The sequence below is a fragment of the Ictidomys tridecemlineatus genome, chromosome 9, assembly GCF_052094955.1.
Source record: "Ictidomys tridecemlineatus isolate mIctTri1 chromosome 9, mIctTri1.hap1, whole genome shotgun sequence".
Taxonomy (NCBI): domain Eukaryota; kingdom Metazoa; phylum Chordata; class Mammalia; order Rodentia; family Sciuridae; genus Ictidomys; species Ictidomys tridecemlineatus.
The window spans coordinates 121199381-121216176 of NC_135485.1; the positions used below are offsets into that span (position 1 = coordinate 121199381).

The following is a 16796-nucleotide window of genomic DNA, read 5'->3' on the forward strand; positions in this document are numbered from 1 at the left end:
GGAGGTCCCTGTGCTTCTCAAAGATAACTTGGAAGAGAGAAACAGCAAAGGCCTGTGAGTTATCAAAAACACTTTGATATGGTAGAAAGCTCCCTTCAAAGCTGTGTGAAGGGTGGCCTGGAGGAGAGAGATGAGCTAGGAGGATACCGCAGGGATCCACGTGACCAATAACCAGGGTCTCATTAAAGCCTCCGCAGTGAGGGAAGACGAGGCCATGTGCTCCACCAGGGTTTCAGTGGGACCTGGTTATTACTTAGACACCAGGGTGGGGTATTTTAAAAAACAAAATCCTTGGACATCCACCCCACCCCACCCAATTCAGTGAGACTCCTCTGAGGTACACTGTTCAGTGGGTAGAAACTCCCATGCATTTCCCCAAGGATAGAAAGATAAGCGAGGAAATCAAAGAAGCATTAGTGTTTTACAGGAGTTTGAAGAAATCAAGCATCTGTAAAGGGGATGGAAACGGGGGGCTCAGCGTGGCCCTGACAATCCCCAGGAGGACAGTGTTAGAAGAAAAGGAGATGGCACCTTTCAGAAGCAGGAAGCAATCAGTATATCTCATTTGGAGCAGAGGCTTGGTAAAGTAGAAACTGAAAAGTGGCAGCTATCCCAATTGGGCCCCTGTCCCCAAAGCCAAAGAAAGTGGTGAGTTTGTACCCATGGGGAGGGGACTGCGGTGCTCACAATCCATCCTCTCTGCTGAGCGTGAGCAGTCTTACCTGAGACCATCTGAGGATACCAACTTGCTGGTGGGCGACTCAAACATGGAAGAAAGGAAGGAATGACTGAAAGAAGTCCATGCAACAAACGTAGAGGATGAGACAACCCAGAGAGGCACCGTGAGTCAACCAGAGGCCCGAGGGAGTCCAGAGAAATCCCAAGGAGCAGGGCTGCTCTGTGGAAGTTGTTCAGGATTTTGGCCAAGAATAATACAAGGCCCAGACTGTCTAACATGAATTCTGGACTCAGTGTGGCTTCTTACAGAAACTGTTCACAGCTCAACAGAATTTAGCAACTTAGGAGGGAACTGGGAACTGTGGCGAGAACTAATTTGCTGGAGTTTTATTTTAAGTAGCCAAAGCACAGTGAGGTGCAGCGTGAAGAGGTGGGGACAGGCCATTCAGTGCCCTTTGGACAAGGTTTGGCGATGAAGGGGAGGAAAGGAATGTGACAAAACCACTGTTTGAAGGGCCCTGAGGATCAGAGGGGTATTTTGTTCTGTGTTTGAAAGCTGGAAGAGATTTAGACAGTTGTGATTTATGGCGCTTTAAAACTTACCAAGAACTTTCGCTAATACTCAAATCAAAAAAAAATGGAATAAAAATTATTTAGTGTAGATATTAAGATGCCCTTTTTAAAATTTTTGTTCCATTTAGCACCTATTTTTTTGTGGGTGTTTGAAGCCTGGTTTCAGATTATTTTGAGGAGGACAGTGCTCTCTTCCTAAGCAGCTCTTGTGGACAATCAAGTGGAATCATTAAAATAATAGATTGTAACTTCATTCCTTGGCAACTGAAAACATCCTAAAAGGCATTTTCTTGAGTGAAGTGGAATTAGATAGTTGGGAATGTGCATCTCAAAACCAAAGTTGAAGAATCATTCGGTACAGAAATACCGTGTGGTCTATCTTTTTGAATCTGTGTGGGCTTCAGATTCTGGCTGGGTCTTGGGTTTCAGGATCCGGAAAGGAGAATACGGATGGATCTTGAAAATGCAGAGAATCTGAAGTTTGACAACATGGGAATGGAAACCCAGACAGGAAATGGCTGGGCAGTGAGAGAGGGCCAGACACACCAGACCCACAGCAGGGCGTGGGATCAGATCCAACAATGCCTCAACGCTAAAAATTCCCCAGCTCATGTTATAAATAAAGATAGTCTTCTGTTACAAAATTTAAGATATGATAGGAACATCTAGGGATCACTTCAGCACCCACCTTCTCTAAGCTGTTGAGAATATTTTAAAATAGTTAAATGCGGTCATTTCTAGATATCATTCCTAAAAATCTTGCCCACTAAAATAAAACGTACTGCTCACAGACGCCTTAACTCTAGCTGGTTTTCTTTCCCACCGCTTTGCTAAAACTTACAAAAAGTCGGGAAGCAATTTTAATGACTTCCTGTATTATTTCTTTAGGTGTTCACAAAATAAAATATATTCAAAAATGCATAAATTACCATTTCAAAGCATCGTTTTCCTATGTGCACAAGTTTTGGAAAATTACTCCTTTTGAGTATACATTTTCTGTGCTTCTGTACTTTGTTTCCTAGGAGTGAGTTCCTTCTTTCTTCTTTCTTTCTTTCTCTCCCTTTTTGTTTTTGTTTTTGGTGGGAAGGAAAAAGCAACACCATTTCTTCTCTTATTCTAATAAAATTAAAAAAATAATTTACGTCCTTAACCATGGCTAAATGTATAACAGTGTCGATTATATTCATATCACTGTGCAACAGATTTCTCATTTTTGCAAAACTGAAACTCTACGCTGACTGAACCATTCCCCTTGGTTCCCTCCCCCAGCTCATAGCAAATGTCATTCTACCTTCTGTTTCTAGAAGTCTATTTGAGATACTTCATGTAAGCGGAATTGTATAGTATTTGGTTTTGTAGCGGGGGTGGGTTGTGACTGACTTGTTTCATATAATGGCCTCAAGTTCTTCCTTTTTGTAGCATATGGCAGGATTTCCTTCCATTTAAAAGGCTGAATAATATTCCAGTGTATGTGTACGACACCTTTTGACTATACTTTCATCAGTGGGTAGACATTTAGGGTGTTTCCACCTGTGGGAATGAACATGAGTACAAATATGTGAAGGTCCTGTCTCCAGTTCTTTTGGATATCTATCCATAAGTAGAATTGTTGGACCATATGGTAGTTCTGGTTTTTAATTTTTTTAAGAACTTCCCTACTATGGTCCAAAATGGTTGCACCATTTCCCATTCTTACCAATAGGGCATAAAGGTTCACATTTTTCTACATCTTTATCAATACTCATCATTGCCTGTTCTTTTTTTATTACTGTGTTGTTTTGTTTTGTTTTTATAGTGGCCATTCTAACGGATGTGCTATGAGATCTCCTGTGGTATTGATGATTCATGATACTGAGCACTTCATCATCTTTCTTGGCCATTTGTATATCTTCTTTGGAGAAATCTTTATCTGAGTCCTTTTCCACTTTTTACTCAGTTTTTTTCCTTGATTGTCTGTAGAAGTTGTTTTGGATAAAACTTCCTTAGATACAGGATTTGCAAATATTTTCTCTTTTCTGACTTTTCACTCTACTGATTTTTTTTTCCCCTGAGGGGAAAAAAATGATGCAGTTCCATTTGTTTATTTTTGTTTTCTTTGGCTGTGGTTTTCATGACATAGCCAATAAATCTCTGCTAAATATAATGTCAGGAAGTTTTTCCTCTGTTTTCTTCTAGGAATTTTACGGTTTCAGGTCTTATATCTAAGAGTTTAATCTGTTTTGAGTTGTTTGGGGTTTTTGTTTATGTACCAGGGGTTGAATCCAGGGGCACTTAACCATCCCTTTTTATATTTTATTTTGAGACAGCGTCTCACTAAGTTGCTTAGAACCTCACTAAGTTGCTGAGGCTGTCTTTAAACTTGCGATCCTCCGGCCTCAGCCTCCCAAGATGCAGGGATTACAAGGTTGGGCCACTGTGCCCAACCTATTTTGAGTTTTGAGTTAATTTTTGTATATGGTATAATGTAAGGGTCTGATTTCATTATTTTACATCTAAATATCCAATTTTCCTAGTACCCATTGTATAGCCTGCGTAACTTTCTTAAAGACCATTTGATCATATATGGAGAATTTATTTATAAGAATAATGCTGTTAAGTCTTTGTGTCTATTGTTATGCCAGAAACATACTGTTTTGATTATTCTAGCTTTATAATATGATTAGCAGTAAGGATGTGTGAGACCACTAGCTTTGTTTTTCTCCAGGTTATTGTTGCTGTTGTTATTAGGCTATTCAGAGTCCTTTGAAGTTCCATATGAATTTTAGGGCTATTTTTACTATTTCTGAAAAACAATTTCATTGTAATTTTGGTAGGGACTGAATTTAATTTTATAGGTTGCTTTGGGTCGTATGGATGTTTTAACAATATTATCTCCCACTCTATGAATAAGGGGAATGTCTTTCTATTTGTTTGTGTGTTCTTTAACTTCTGTCAGCATTTTTTTATAATATGCAAATCTTTTTTTCTCCTTGGTTAAATTTATTCTCATGTATTTATTGTTTTTGATGCTGGTGTATTTGGAATTATCTAATTTCCTGGATGTATTTTTTCATTGCTACTACACAGAAATATAACTAATTTTGTGTGTTGATGGCCTTTATTATGTATGTTATTTCCTTCTATTTCTAGTTTGTTTTGTTTTTAATCAAGCAAGCATGTTTAATTTTGTCATTATGACTTTTTGTATCTATTGAGCTGATTTTGCAATTTTTTTTGTTGGTAAAGTAGCACTTTATTTTCTTTTTTACATTACAATTCTTAAAACACCTTTTTACCACAATTTATCATGTCACATCTTCATACATGTATTTTGTATAATGATGAGGGTCTCCTTCCACCATCCATGCTATTCCCCTTCTCCCTCCCTTTCCCTCCCATCCCTATTCCCTATCTAGAGGTAATCTTTCTCCCTTGCTCTCCCTCCCAACCCCATTTTGAGTCACCCCCCTTATATCAGAGAAGACATTCGGCATTTTTTTTTTGGGGGGGGGATTGGCTAACCTCACTTAGCATAATCTTCTCTAATGCCATCCATTTCCCTGCAAATGCCAGGATCTTATTCTTTTTATTGCGGAGTAATATTCCATTGTGTATAAATGCCACATTTTTTTTTATCCATTCATCCACTGAAGGGCATCTAGGTTGAATCCACAGTTTAGCTATTGTGAATTGTGCTGCTATAAACATTGATATGGCTGTGTCTCTGTAGTATGCTGTTTTTAGGTCCTTTGAGTATAGTCTGAGAAGAGGAATAGCTGGGTCAAATGGTGGTTCTATTCCCAGTTTTCCAAGGAATCTCCATATTCCTTTCCAAATTGTCTGCACCAATTTGCAGTCCCACCAGCAGTGTATGAGTGTACCTTTTCCCCCACATCCTCGCCAGCATTTATTGTTGTTTGACTTTATAATGGCTGCCATTCTTACTGGAGTGAGATGGTATCTCAGCATAGTTTTAATTTGCATTTCTCTGATTGCTAGAGATGATGAGCATTTTTTCGTATATTTGTTGGTTGATTGTATATCCTCTTCTGAGAAGTATCACTTCAGGTTCTTGGCCCATTTATTGATTGGATTATTTATTTGTTTTTGTTGTTGTTGTTGTTTTTGGTGCTTATCTTGTTGAGCTCTTTATATACCCTAGAGATTAGAGCTCTATCTGATGTGTGAGAGGTAAAAATTTGTTCCCAGGATGTAGGCTCCCTATTCACCTCACATATTATTTTTTTTTTTTTGCTGAGAAAAAAAAAAAAACTTTTTAGTTTGAATCCATCCCATTTGTTTTAATTCTTGATTTTGCAATTTTTATACTTTATTTGGTTAATGTTGTATGCCATTTTTAATTTATTTTCATATGTTGAACTATCCTTATATCCTTGAAAGGAATAAATTCCACTTGGTAATGGTGTATGAATCTTGGAATGTGCTGATAAATTCTGTTTGCTACTATTTTGTTGATGATTTTGTTCAGATATGTTAATTTAGTGTACCTGCAAGAAAAAAGAAAAAAAAGAAAAAAAGAAGAAAAGAAAGAAAGAAAAACAAAATAAAATGATCTGTAGTTTTCTTTCCTTGCAGTATCTTTGTCTAGTTTTGGTCTCAAAGTAATGTTGATATTATAAAATGAGTTTAGAAGGTTTGCCTCCTTTTTTAAGTTTTTTGAAAGAGTTTCAGGAGGATTGGCATCGACATTAGTTCTTTAAATATTTGTTAGAATTCTCCAGTGAAGAAATCTGGTCCTGGTTTTTTTGTGGTTAGGAATTTTTTTATTAAAAATTCAATGTCCTTTATTACATAGGTCTGCTCAAAATTCTATTTCTTCATGAACAGTTCTGGCAGGTAGTATATTTCTAGAAATGTATTCCTTTTTTCTATGATATTTAACTTGTTGGCATATAATATAATTGTTCATGGAGGTCTCTTGATACCCTTTTTAAATTTCTGTGGCATCAGTGATAATCTCCTCTTCCACTTCTATTTTTGATGAGTCTCTCTCTTTTCAGTTTGTCAATTTTGTTGATCTTTTTATAAAATAGCAATTGTTAGTCAGTTTTTTCTATTGTTTTTATTTTCTCTATTTAGTTTGTTTCCACTTGAATCTTTATTAATTCCTTCCTTCTACTAACTTTGGGGTCAGTTTATTCTTCTTTTTGTAGTTCCTTATGATGTAACCTTACATTGTTGATTTGAGATTTTTTAATTAGGCATTTGCCATTGGTAACTTTCCTCTCAGAACTGCTTTTGCTGTATCCCATAATTCTGGGGATGTTGTGCTTTTGTTTCATCTCAAGATATTTTGTTTCTAATTTCCCTTTTTATTTCTTTGTTGATGCATTGGTTGTTCACATATTTGGGGATTTTCCAGTTTTCCTTTTGCTAATGATTTCAAGTTTCATTCTTTTGTGGTTGGAAAAGATATTTGGTATGATTTCAATCTTGCTAAAGTTATTAGGACTTGTTTTGTAAGCTAGTATGTGAGTTATCCTGGAGAATGTTCTGCATGAACTTAAAGAGAATGTGTATTCTGTGCTCTTGTTGAGTTAAATGTCCTTTATGTGTCCATTAGGTCAACTGGTATGCAGTTTTATTCAAGTCTAGTGTTGCCTGGTTTATCTTATCTGGTTGATCTATCAATTGTTGAAGGTTGTGTATTAAACTTTGCTATATTGGGGTCATCAATTCTCTCTTCAATTCTGCCAATGTTTGCCTTATATATGGGTGCTCTGCTGGTTGTAGTTATTATATCTTCCTGATGAATTGAATTTGTTAGTACTATGCCATGTTCTTTGTCTCTCTTATCTATTTTTGCCTGATGTAACTCTGGCCATCCCTGTTTTATTTTCAACAGAATTTGCTTTTAGTATCTATTCCCATCCTTTCACTTTCAGCCTATATGTGTGTCCTTATACGTAAAGTAAGTGTGATAGAAAGGACAAAGCTGGATTTGTTAAAAAATCAGTTCAGTTAATCTATGCGTTTCAGTTTGGGAGTTTAGTCCATTTATATTTAAAGTAATCCCTGATAGAAAATACTATTAACATTTTGTTCCTTATATTTGTAGTTATTTCATCCTTCTTTACTCCTTTGGTTCTATTCCTCTGTTTCATTGTTTTGTTTTGTTTTTCTATTGGCATGCTTGACATGCTTTGATTCCCTTCTTATTTCAGGTTTTTCTTCTATAGGTGTTTTTATTGTGGATACCACATGACATAAAATAGCTTATAACAATCTCTTTTAAAATTATAATAAAGTCAAACTTCATTTGCACATGAAAACTTTGCTCCTCTACATCTCCCCTTGTTATATGCACACTTTATATTACACCTTCTTATGTTTTGTATCTATTGACATAGTTTTGTGGTTAGAGTTTTTGTTTTAGATTTTACATTCTAAATCAGAATTCACAACAATTTGTGCACCACTAGTATAGACTAATAGGATTCTATATTTGTCTATATATTGACGTTACCAGAAAGGCTTATATTTTTTATGTTTCCATTTGCCATCTAGTGTTTTTTTGTTGCAACTAGTAGGACTCCCTTTATCATAGCCTTTAAGGCAATGTAGTGGTGATGACCTCTCTCAGCTTTTGCTTATTTAGGAAGATTTGTGTCTCCTTCATTTATGAAGGACAGATTTGTAGTTGGGTGTGGTGGTGCACATCTGTAATCTCACCAAATTAGGAGGCTGAGGCAGGAGTATCATAAGTTTGAGGCCAGCTTCAGCAAATTTAGTAAGACCCTATTTAAAAATAAAAAGGACTGGGAATATAGCTCAGTGGTAAAGAGCCCTGGTTTAATCTTATGTGTATGTGTATGTGTGTGTGTATGTGTGTGTGTGTGTGTGTGTGTGTGTGTGTGTACACATGATATATATAAATACATTCACATGATCATATATATATGATCTTATATATGTGTACATGTATATTCTCAAACTTATATATTCTCAGTACAGTCTCAAATTTAAACTTTGTCAGAGAAAGAATATATATTTTCAGTTCTCTGAGGACTTGAGTATCTAGTTTGAAGTGTTTTTATTGAATGAAATTCTTTTGCATTGTAATTCCATTTGGTATGATGAACATTTTATTTTCAATAAAATAGGATTGTTTCCTTTAAAAGAGAAAGGCCTAGTATGATTCTTTGCAATTCCGTACCAATCTTTGTTCTTTTTAATGTGAGCCATCTCCATGTTTTCATTTGTAATTGGGCATGTAATAAGCATCCTAACCCATGAAAAAAAGGGCCGCCAGCAAGACTGTGTGTCTTGCCTGCATTGCTGTTTCTCTTCTTACTGCCATTCTTAAGAGTAAATGACAAGTTAGATGAAATAAAATTTCCTGTTTTTAAAAATAAATTGTGTCAGGAAGCACGCAACTATAATTGAGCACAAGAGATAAAGCATGAAGTGTACTACTGTAAAGGTTAAATCCTAACAAAAATGAAAGACATTTTTATGTTAACAACATGTCTCCTGAAATGCAATAAAGCCACCATGAGATTATAATGCAATTTGAAAGAATTCTCAACATGTGTAGTAATTGATTCCACCGTGATTGATTAAAATTTGATACTTTGTTCCAAAATGACTTCATAACTGGCTTGAATAGAATAACCATTGAGAAATCCTGATAGATTATTTTTAAATATTGTCACAGTTTACATTGAGTATAATTTTTCTAAAGAGAGTACTATGTAGAGTTTGGAGTTTCCTGTCTTTTTCCATAACAAATTCTGTTTTGGGTCTTCATTCACCGAGTTCTCACTGAAGTTTCAGTTCTGTGGGCAATATCATATTCTTGTTTCCTTTAACATTTATAGTGATCATTGCATTTTTCCTTTGAGAAGTAGGCATTGAAAGGATCCTAGAGGAAAAGCCTGTCTGATCTAGGGCCTTTTCTTTTTCTGTTATTTTCAGTGAAATTATCTTAAATATCTAGAAAAAATAGCAATTTAACTTGGTTTAGGTATAATATTTTGTTATAACCTCCAGTAGAATGGGTTTTAAGCGGGGTTTCCGGTTCCTGTGCAGTAAGATTCAATGAGGAGGCTCGGTTGTAGAGGTACTATTTTTTTGACCTCTGCAGATAAGACTATCAGATGTGATGTTATTGAGTTGTTTATTAAAAAATAATTTTCATTAATTTAGAGTGACCCTATAGACTCAGGCCAACACTATTCTAATTTCTCTGCCTAGAAAACTTCAGTGTCCTTTTTCTCTCCGTTTCCTTTTCTACCTTTCTTCTTCCCACAATCTTTAAGTACCTACTACTTATGAAGACATACATTTTTGAGACATAGAACAACACACTTTATTTAAAAAAAAAAAAAGCAACCTTACATTGAACAAAAGATGCCAGATATTATAGACTTTAAGTGTAGGAAATTTCTCTTTAAATTATTATTTTAATTGTACAAATTTATGCAGTATGGGGTGGTAATCTGGTAGATGTATATAGAGTAGAATGATCAAAATTAGATAATTAGCATTTCTATCTCTTTAAACTTCTTAAATATTTTGGTTAACTTAATGATCACACATATTTGTGGAGTACAATGTGACTCGTATATAATATGTATACAAGTGCATGTATATAAAATATACTGATCAAATTGGGGTAATTAGTATATCTTTCTTATCATTAACAAGTGTACGAAATTTTAAAGGTAACACTAATATATAGCTGGGTGTGGTGGCTCATGCCTGTAATTCCAGCAGCTCAGGAACCTGAGGCAGGAGGATCATGAGTTCAAAGCCAGCCTCAGCAACTTAGCAAGGCCCTAAGCAACTCAGTGAGCCCCCATCTCTAAATAAAATGCAAAATAGGACTGAGGATGTGGCTCAGTGGTCGTATGCCCCTGAATTCAGTCCCTGGTTCCGTTCTCCCCGCCCCCCAAAAAAAGAAACCAGTATACAGTTATAAGAATATATCAATCATAAATATATAGAAAATCTCCTTGGGGCTGGAGATGTAGCACAGTGGTAGAGTGCTTGCCTAGCACATGCAAGGACCTGGGTTCAACCCTCACACCACCAAAAAGTTAAAAAGAAAGTTTCTGCTGTTGAGTCATTTTGCCCAATTAAATCAAGGAGATGAGAGATCAGTCTTCCAACATACACAGTCTCTGGCTTAAAAATAAGTAGCAAAGCCCAAATGCTAAAAGGGCTGATAACAAGAGAGAGGCTTATCTTCCTATCAGTGATGGGATGACTCAGCACCGGAGCCCAGCCACAGCTGGGTTTTATTCAGTCCATCTGGTGCTATTTGTTTTCTTAATTAGTTGTTTTCCAACATTTAGAAATTGAGAGATTTCACATGAACATAAACATGAATTTTCAAGCTTCTCTTGGAAAGACCAGAATCTCAAGCACCCTGAAGCTTGCTTCCTCTGTTCGCAGCAATGAGCTGAGGTGCCTGGGCACACTGAGTGCTCTGCCCCCTCTGCTTCTCTGACCTCTTCAGGTGGCCTTGCTTCTTGCTTTTACTTAATGGCATCTGAGTTAATGATTCCTGCAATGTACTCATCTCAGACATCGGGGCTGGTCCTGTTTCCTTTTCAAATGTGTTCTTTCACTTTTCCTCCTGTGCCTTGTTAACCACCATCTTGGAGAAGGTCCCTGTTGCTGTACAGTGAGCAGCCAGAGAGACCTCCAGGGTCCCCTCCTGTCCATCTCTCCCTGTCAGTACAACATGCAAACATTGCCAGTAGGTGGCATCCCAGGGGGCAAAGGACAGTAAGAGGAGAGGCAGGGTCATGGCAAGATCAGGAGTTCAAAGCAGTTACCACAAGTTAGATGCTTAAAACCAGAGGAAAGGGGTCAGTCAAAACTATCAGAATGTTTTTTCAGAAGTGAGGGGTGAGTAAAAACCAGGAAGCCAGGGACAAGGTTGAACTAAAAAGAAGGGTGCAGGTGTGGCCAATAAGCACACACAAAGATGCTCAGTATCACCAAACATCAGGAAAATTAAAACTAAGAACCACAATAAGATACACTGCATATTCACTGAGATGACTAGAATTACAAAGACTGACAATACCACTCAATTGGGACCAACTGGAATTCTCATATGCGGCCATCCAGAATGTAAAAAAGGACTAATGCTTTGGAAAATAGTTTGGTAGTTTCCTATAAACACACATTTACTCAAGGAATGAAGACATGAATTCATGCAAACCCCTGGGTATGAATGTCCACAGAAACTTTAGCCACAGTAGCCCCCAATAGGAAACGATCCAAATGTCCATCTATAGGTGAATGGAAAACAAATTCTGGTGTGCCCATGCAATAGAGCATCACTCTGCAATAAAAATGGAATGTACTTCTGATACACCAACCAATATGTATGCTGTTGTCAAAAAATTATACTGAGCAAACGAAGCCAGATAGTGTGTGACTCACAAATGTATAAAATTTTAGAAACAAAACAAATCTTGAGTTATAGAAAATAAATCCACGATTATTGCATGTAAATTTTACCTTAGTGAAGTTGACTAATTTTTTTAAAAAATATTTTTACAAAAAATAAGAGAAATGAACAAACAGAACAGAAAGCAAAGCAGAGGTGAGCCATATAGGCATAATATATTATAAACAAAGACATGAAAGTACTGAGCTGAGGCACAAATAGATGCCTGGGGACCCTTGTAGCTGTCCTAAGTAACTTTCTTTGCCCAGAGCTGCTCATACAAGTAACTGCTGTGTGCAGCTTGCCTTAAAGTCACTTTGCATCTTTTCTCAGTTATCTTCCATTTTCTCTTCACTGTTTCCTGTCACATAAAACCCATCTGCTTTATTTTTTAAATAAAGTTTTATTGGAACACAGTCACACTTTTTTTTTTAACATATTGTCTGCAACTGGTTTCATGCCGCAATGACAGGGTTGAGTATTTGCAACAGAGACTACACAACCCACAGAGCCTAAAAGATTTATTATCTGTCATTTTACAGAAAATAATTGAAATCCTTAACATAAGGCCAATTAAATCCTTTTTTTTTTTTTTTTTTTGGTACTGGGATTAAACCCAGGGATCCCAGGGATGCTTAACCCCTGAGCCACATCCCCAGCTCTTTTTATATTTTATTTAGAGACAAAGTCTCATTAAGTTGATGAGGCTGGCTTTGAACTCATGATCCCACTGCCTCAGCCTCCAGAGTTGCTGGGATTCCAGGTGTGTGCCACTGTGACCATACTAGGCTCCCAACTCTAATCATACAGATCACCTCATTGCCACTGTCGGTCCTTGTGCATTCTTTCATGCTGGTGACTGGTTTGTTCTCCATAACTTGAAATGGCTTTCTTCTCTACTGTCTTCCAACTTCTACACCTAATTCAATGTTTCTTTCTTGAAGTTATCTCTTGACTGCTTCTTCCCTATTTTAACAAATTTTTAATGAGTTAGTGTCATGTAGTAAAGTTACTTTCCAGTTGAATTGCTTCTACCTATGACTAATCTAGATGCCAGTTAAAGAATTATTTCTTTAGAAAACTGAATGTAACAAAAACCCAGGACATTTTTGGAAATTGTGTGCTCTCTAGCAACTTTGTGTGAATTTTTATACAAGCACTGTTTTATGAGTTATATAAAATGTTTTAAAAATTAAAAAGAAGAATTATTTTCTTCTCTTTATACTCCTTTAACCTTCTTTCCCACTCCCACCCAATGATCAAGACCCTGTGTGAAAATATGTTTTCAATCTGCCTACCTGGTCCATCTACCCTCCCACAGTTGTGGGTCTTTGTCTTTTGCTAGGACTATTGTAATGTTATCTTACAATATAATAATTATCTTACACTGTCTCTGCTCCATTCTTTCTCTTCTCTCCTGTGTTCTTCAGCCAGCAGTCAAATGTTATTTTTTAAAATAAATTTTGTTGCTTCATTCCATTCCTTAGACGGCTTTTATGACTTCCCAATGAACTGAGAATAAGACCCTCTCCTTGCTGATGCTGCCACATCCTCTCTAGGCCTCTTCCCTGAGTCCCGGTGCTGTACCAGACCTTTCCCGGATCACCACTTCTGTACTGGTTATTCCTCCTCCTTGAATCCTCTCTGCCAGTTACCACAGCCCTTCATCCTCACTCTGCCTGGCTCCAGGAAAGAAGTGCTCCTGTCACATAACCTTACTTCTCTTTCCAGGGAAAATAGCAGAGTCTGAAATTCACCTTGATTACATCTTTGTTTAGTGATTGACTGTGTTTCCTTCCTCTAGTTAATAACCACCTCATGAATAGAGATCTACTCTATCTTGCTTGCCTCTGTATCCCCAGTACTTAGCATGGATTCTGACATATGAAGACGCTTCCTGAGTAATTGTTGAATTAATGAACAGTGAAAACATAATAGTTATTACTCAAGTGTTTGCTCTTCTTCTTTGTTCCCATGGAATATTATTTTCCTAAAGATGCCCTTTTTTTTAAACCTTATGTTTACAGGTACTTCTATCCTGACTGTAAAAGCTTTTGCTTCGGACTCAATTCAGGATGGTATTAAATACTCGATTTTTAGTGGAAATGAAGATGGAGTTTGTTCCCTGGGCTCCAATTCAGGTAATCCTTCTCTACTATAATATAGCTTTATTTGCTTTTCCATTAATGTTACTAGTCTACAAAATTTTCAAGGTAAAATTTTAAAAGTTAGCAGGAAATTTTTATAGTAGCCAATGAGAAACTATGGGAAACCCAGAACTATCTGTGTGTTTGTTTATGTATAGTCACTAAGAATTCTATTTCAACATTTCCAAATTAGCGTTTATCCTGTGCTTTGGATTTTTGAAGATGAATTGGTTTCTACTTATAATTGCCCAACCTGTTTGGGAAAATTGGAGCTAGAGTGTGGAGATCAATGATACTGAATTTGAATTGAAAATAAGCACACATGTCTGGCCCTAGGGAATTTTCATCAGAGATTCTTCTAATTCGCCACTGAATGTCAACAATGCAACAAGAAAGGACAGCTGGAAAAGTTTCTATGTGGTGGTAAAGAAATTACTTCCAAATACAGCATGTATTAAATTTAGCTTTAATACGACCATTATTGTGTTTTAAATGAATACCAATTGATTATTTGAAACATACTTTTTTGACTAACAGCTATGCAGTAGATGTATATCTATTGCTTCATTGTCAAACCTCAAGAAGAATGGTTTCAATAATTTCTATATTACCATACAACTGCCTTATTTAATCTGTAATACATGCACACGGGAAAAATTGGGAGGGCATAATTTCTTAGAGAAAAGCCTTTATGGTGGCCAGGGCTGGTGTTATGGCTTTTTGGTCCATGCAGCCTTGGGTCAGCAGCCTTTCTGAGGCAGTCTGCTGGAAATTTTCATCCCTTCACCCATGGCAGAGTGGAAGAATGACACAGAAAACCTGTTGGCAAAAGGTGCTTTCAAACACCACTGCCCCATGAGCTTTCCCGATCTGGTGTCTTAGATCTCTGGGGAAAGAGCTGAGATTAAACTGTTTATGAAAAGAGGAGCATAATAGAGATTCCATGTTACCCCAGACTATCTGGATCTTTCTATCATGTTCCTCCTGATGTGGCCCAGGCACGGCCTTCCCCCCACCACTGGATTATATTATTAAAAGGCAGATAAAATTTACCTAGAGTCAGAACAAGGAAGTCACCCACAGAAATCTACTTTTCAATTAGTTCTGTTGAAAGTTATGTAAGTATTTTTGAAATATCTACATGATAATACATTAAAATGTATAAAATATGTAATGGAAAATTGGAATATAAAAGCCCATGTGTTTGTTACCTGTCTCCAGAAACAAGACATTACTAGAACTTTAGGAAGACATGTGTATCTCTTCTCCTTTCCTCCCTCTTCCCATTTTCTGCTGCTTAAAAGTATGAATGCATATTGGAATGGCTAAATCGAGTTAATTAGCATATTGTTGCATATGCTAAAGAGCCTCAGGCTCCCTTCTTCCACTCCAGAGGTATCAGGAATCTGAATTGGATATTGATAACTGAGTTTGTTTTCATTGTTATAATTTTCCACTGTGTTCAAATTTCTAAATAGTGTTATTTTCTTTGACCTTCATTTAAACATCATCTCAGAAATGCTGTGGGCCCTTTTGCTCAATATTTTTACTGACTTAAGGTGCATAAACCACTCCCTGTTTAAGAGAAATAGCAAAGAAGAAAATGTACCTGTTTTCATATCTTTTGTTAGGCCTGCCTAAATATTTTGTACTTTTTCTTGCTGAAGTAAATTAAATTTTTTTTCTGACCATGTTGGTATGTATGTTTGAAGTTAACTTTTGTGTTTTGAGTTTGTTTCAAGAAAGTTTGCAAACTCACTGATTCTGACATTTTCATATATATTGTACATACATAATCATTTTCTGAAAATGTCTTCCCCTATGTTTATTGGAAGTTATATAGCTATTTCTCTTCTTTTAGTGGTTAATCAGCTATTTTAATATTATAAAGTTAGAATCCAAGGTGAGACAAAATCATATGTACTACACAAGGCTTATAATTCTTTATCTCCAAATACTCCTTTTTTCTATTTGCATGGTTTAGTTGACCACAGTTTTAGTTCTTTTAATTAGGAACAATTAGAATTTTGTAATAGAGTTAGCTTCTTCTTAGCTAATGTCTTTGCAAACTTTTCTTTCTTAAATCTCAAACTCCCCTTTATTATCATTTTCTTTCTACCCCAAATAACTCCTTTTAGTGACTTTTAGATTTTAGTTGTGTAAAAAATGTCTTTATTTAATCCTTATTTTTAATACATACTTTTACTGGTCTTATAATTCTAGACTCACAGTTAATTTCTCGCCTGTCTTCTGGTTTCCTGCTGTTGCTCCAACAAGTCAGCCCAACTGATCTAAATGCCATTCATTTGTATCTTTCCTTGGAACACCAATGAGACAAAGATGGAACCAAATAAATCTCTCCTATACCTCTTTTTCATCTCTTTGTCTTTTTGCTTTTCAGTCTGAGGAATTATATTTTTTCATTTCCAGGAATTTTCTTCTGTTCTTTTTTATTGTGTTGTATTGTACTTTATTGGGTATTGAATCCAAGGAAGCTTTACCACTGAGCAACATCTCTAGTCCTTTTTATTTTTTATTTTGAGACAAGGTCTTCCTAAATTGCTTAGGATGCCATTAAATTGCTGAGGCTCTCCTTGAACCTATGATCCTCCACCTACCTTGGCCTCCTGAATTGCTGGGATTACAGGTGTGTATCACCATACCCAGCTCTTCTGCTCTTTTTCAAATATCTTTGGTCTTCAAAAAATTTAATCTCTTGTTCCTTGTGCATGTTTCCAAGGTTCTTTTATATATATATTTAAGCATATGGGGCTGGAGATGTAGCTCAATGTTAGAACATTTGCCTAGCATGTGTGTGTCCCTTGGTTCCATACCTAGCGACACTGCATTTATATATATAATTCTGAATGCAGTAATTCTAACACTGTAAGTCCTTGAAGTTTTATTCTGCTGTCTGTTGGATTTACTTGTTGCTTTTCGTGGGTCTGAGTTTCTGTATGATGCTTGTACTTGTGAACTATGACCTCCAC

General features: G+C 36.4%; 1 protein-coding gene across 1 annotated transcript in view; it reads left to right on the forward strand.

The window, feature by feature from the left end:
* Dchs2 (dachsous cadherin-related 2) overlaps positions 1 to 16796 on the forward strand; it is a 258908-nt gene that overhangs the window by 201053 nt on the left and 41059 nt on the right. Inside the window, exon 14 of the mRNA XM_078021990.1 lies at positions 13687 to 13800. Coding sequence (XP_077878116.1) covers positions 13687 to 13800 — 114 coding nt within the window. The remainder of the gene's footprint in view (positions 1 to 13686; positions 13801 to 16796) is intronic.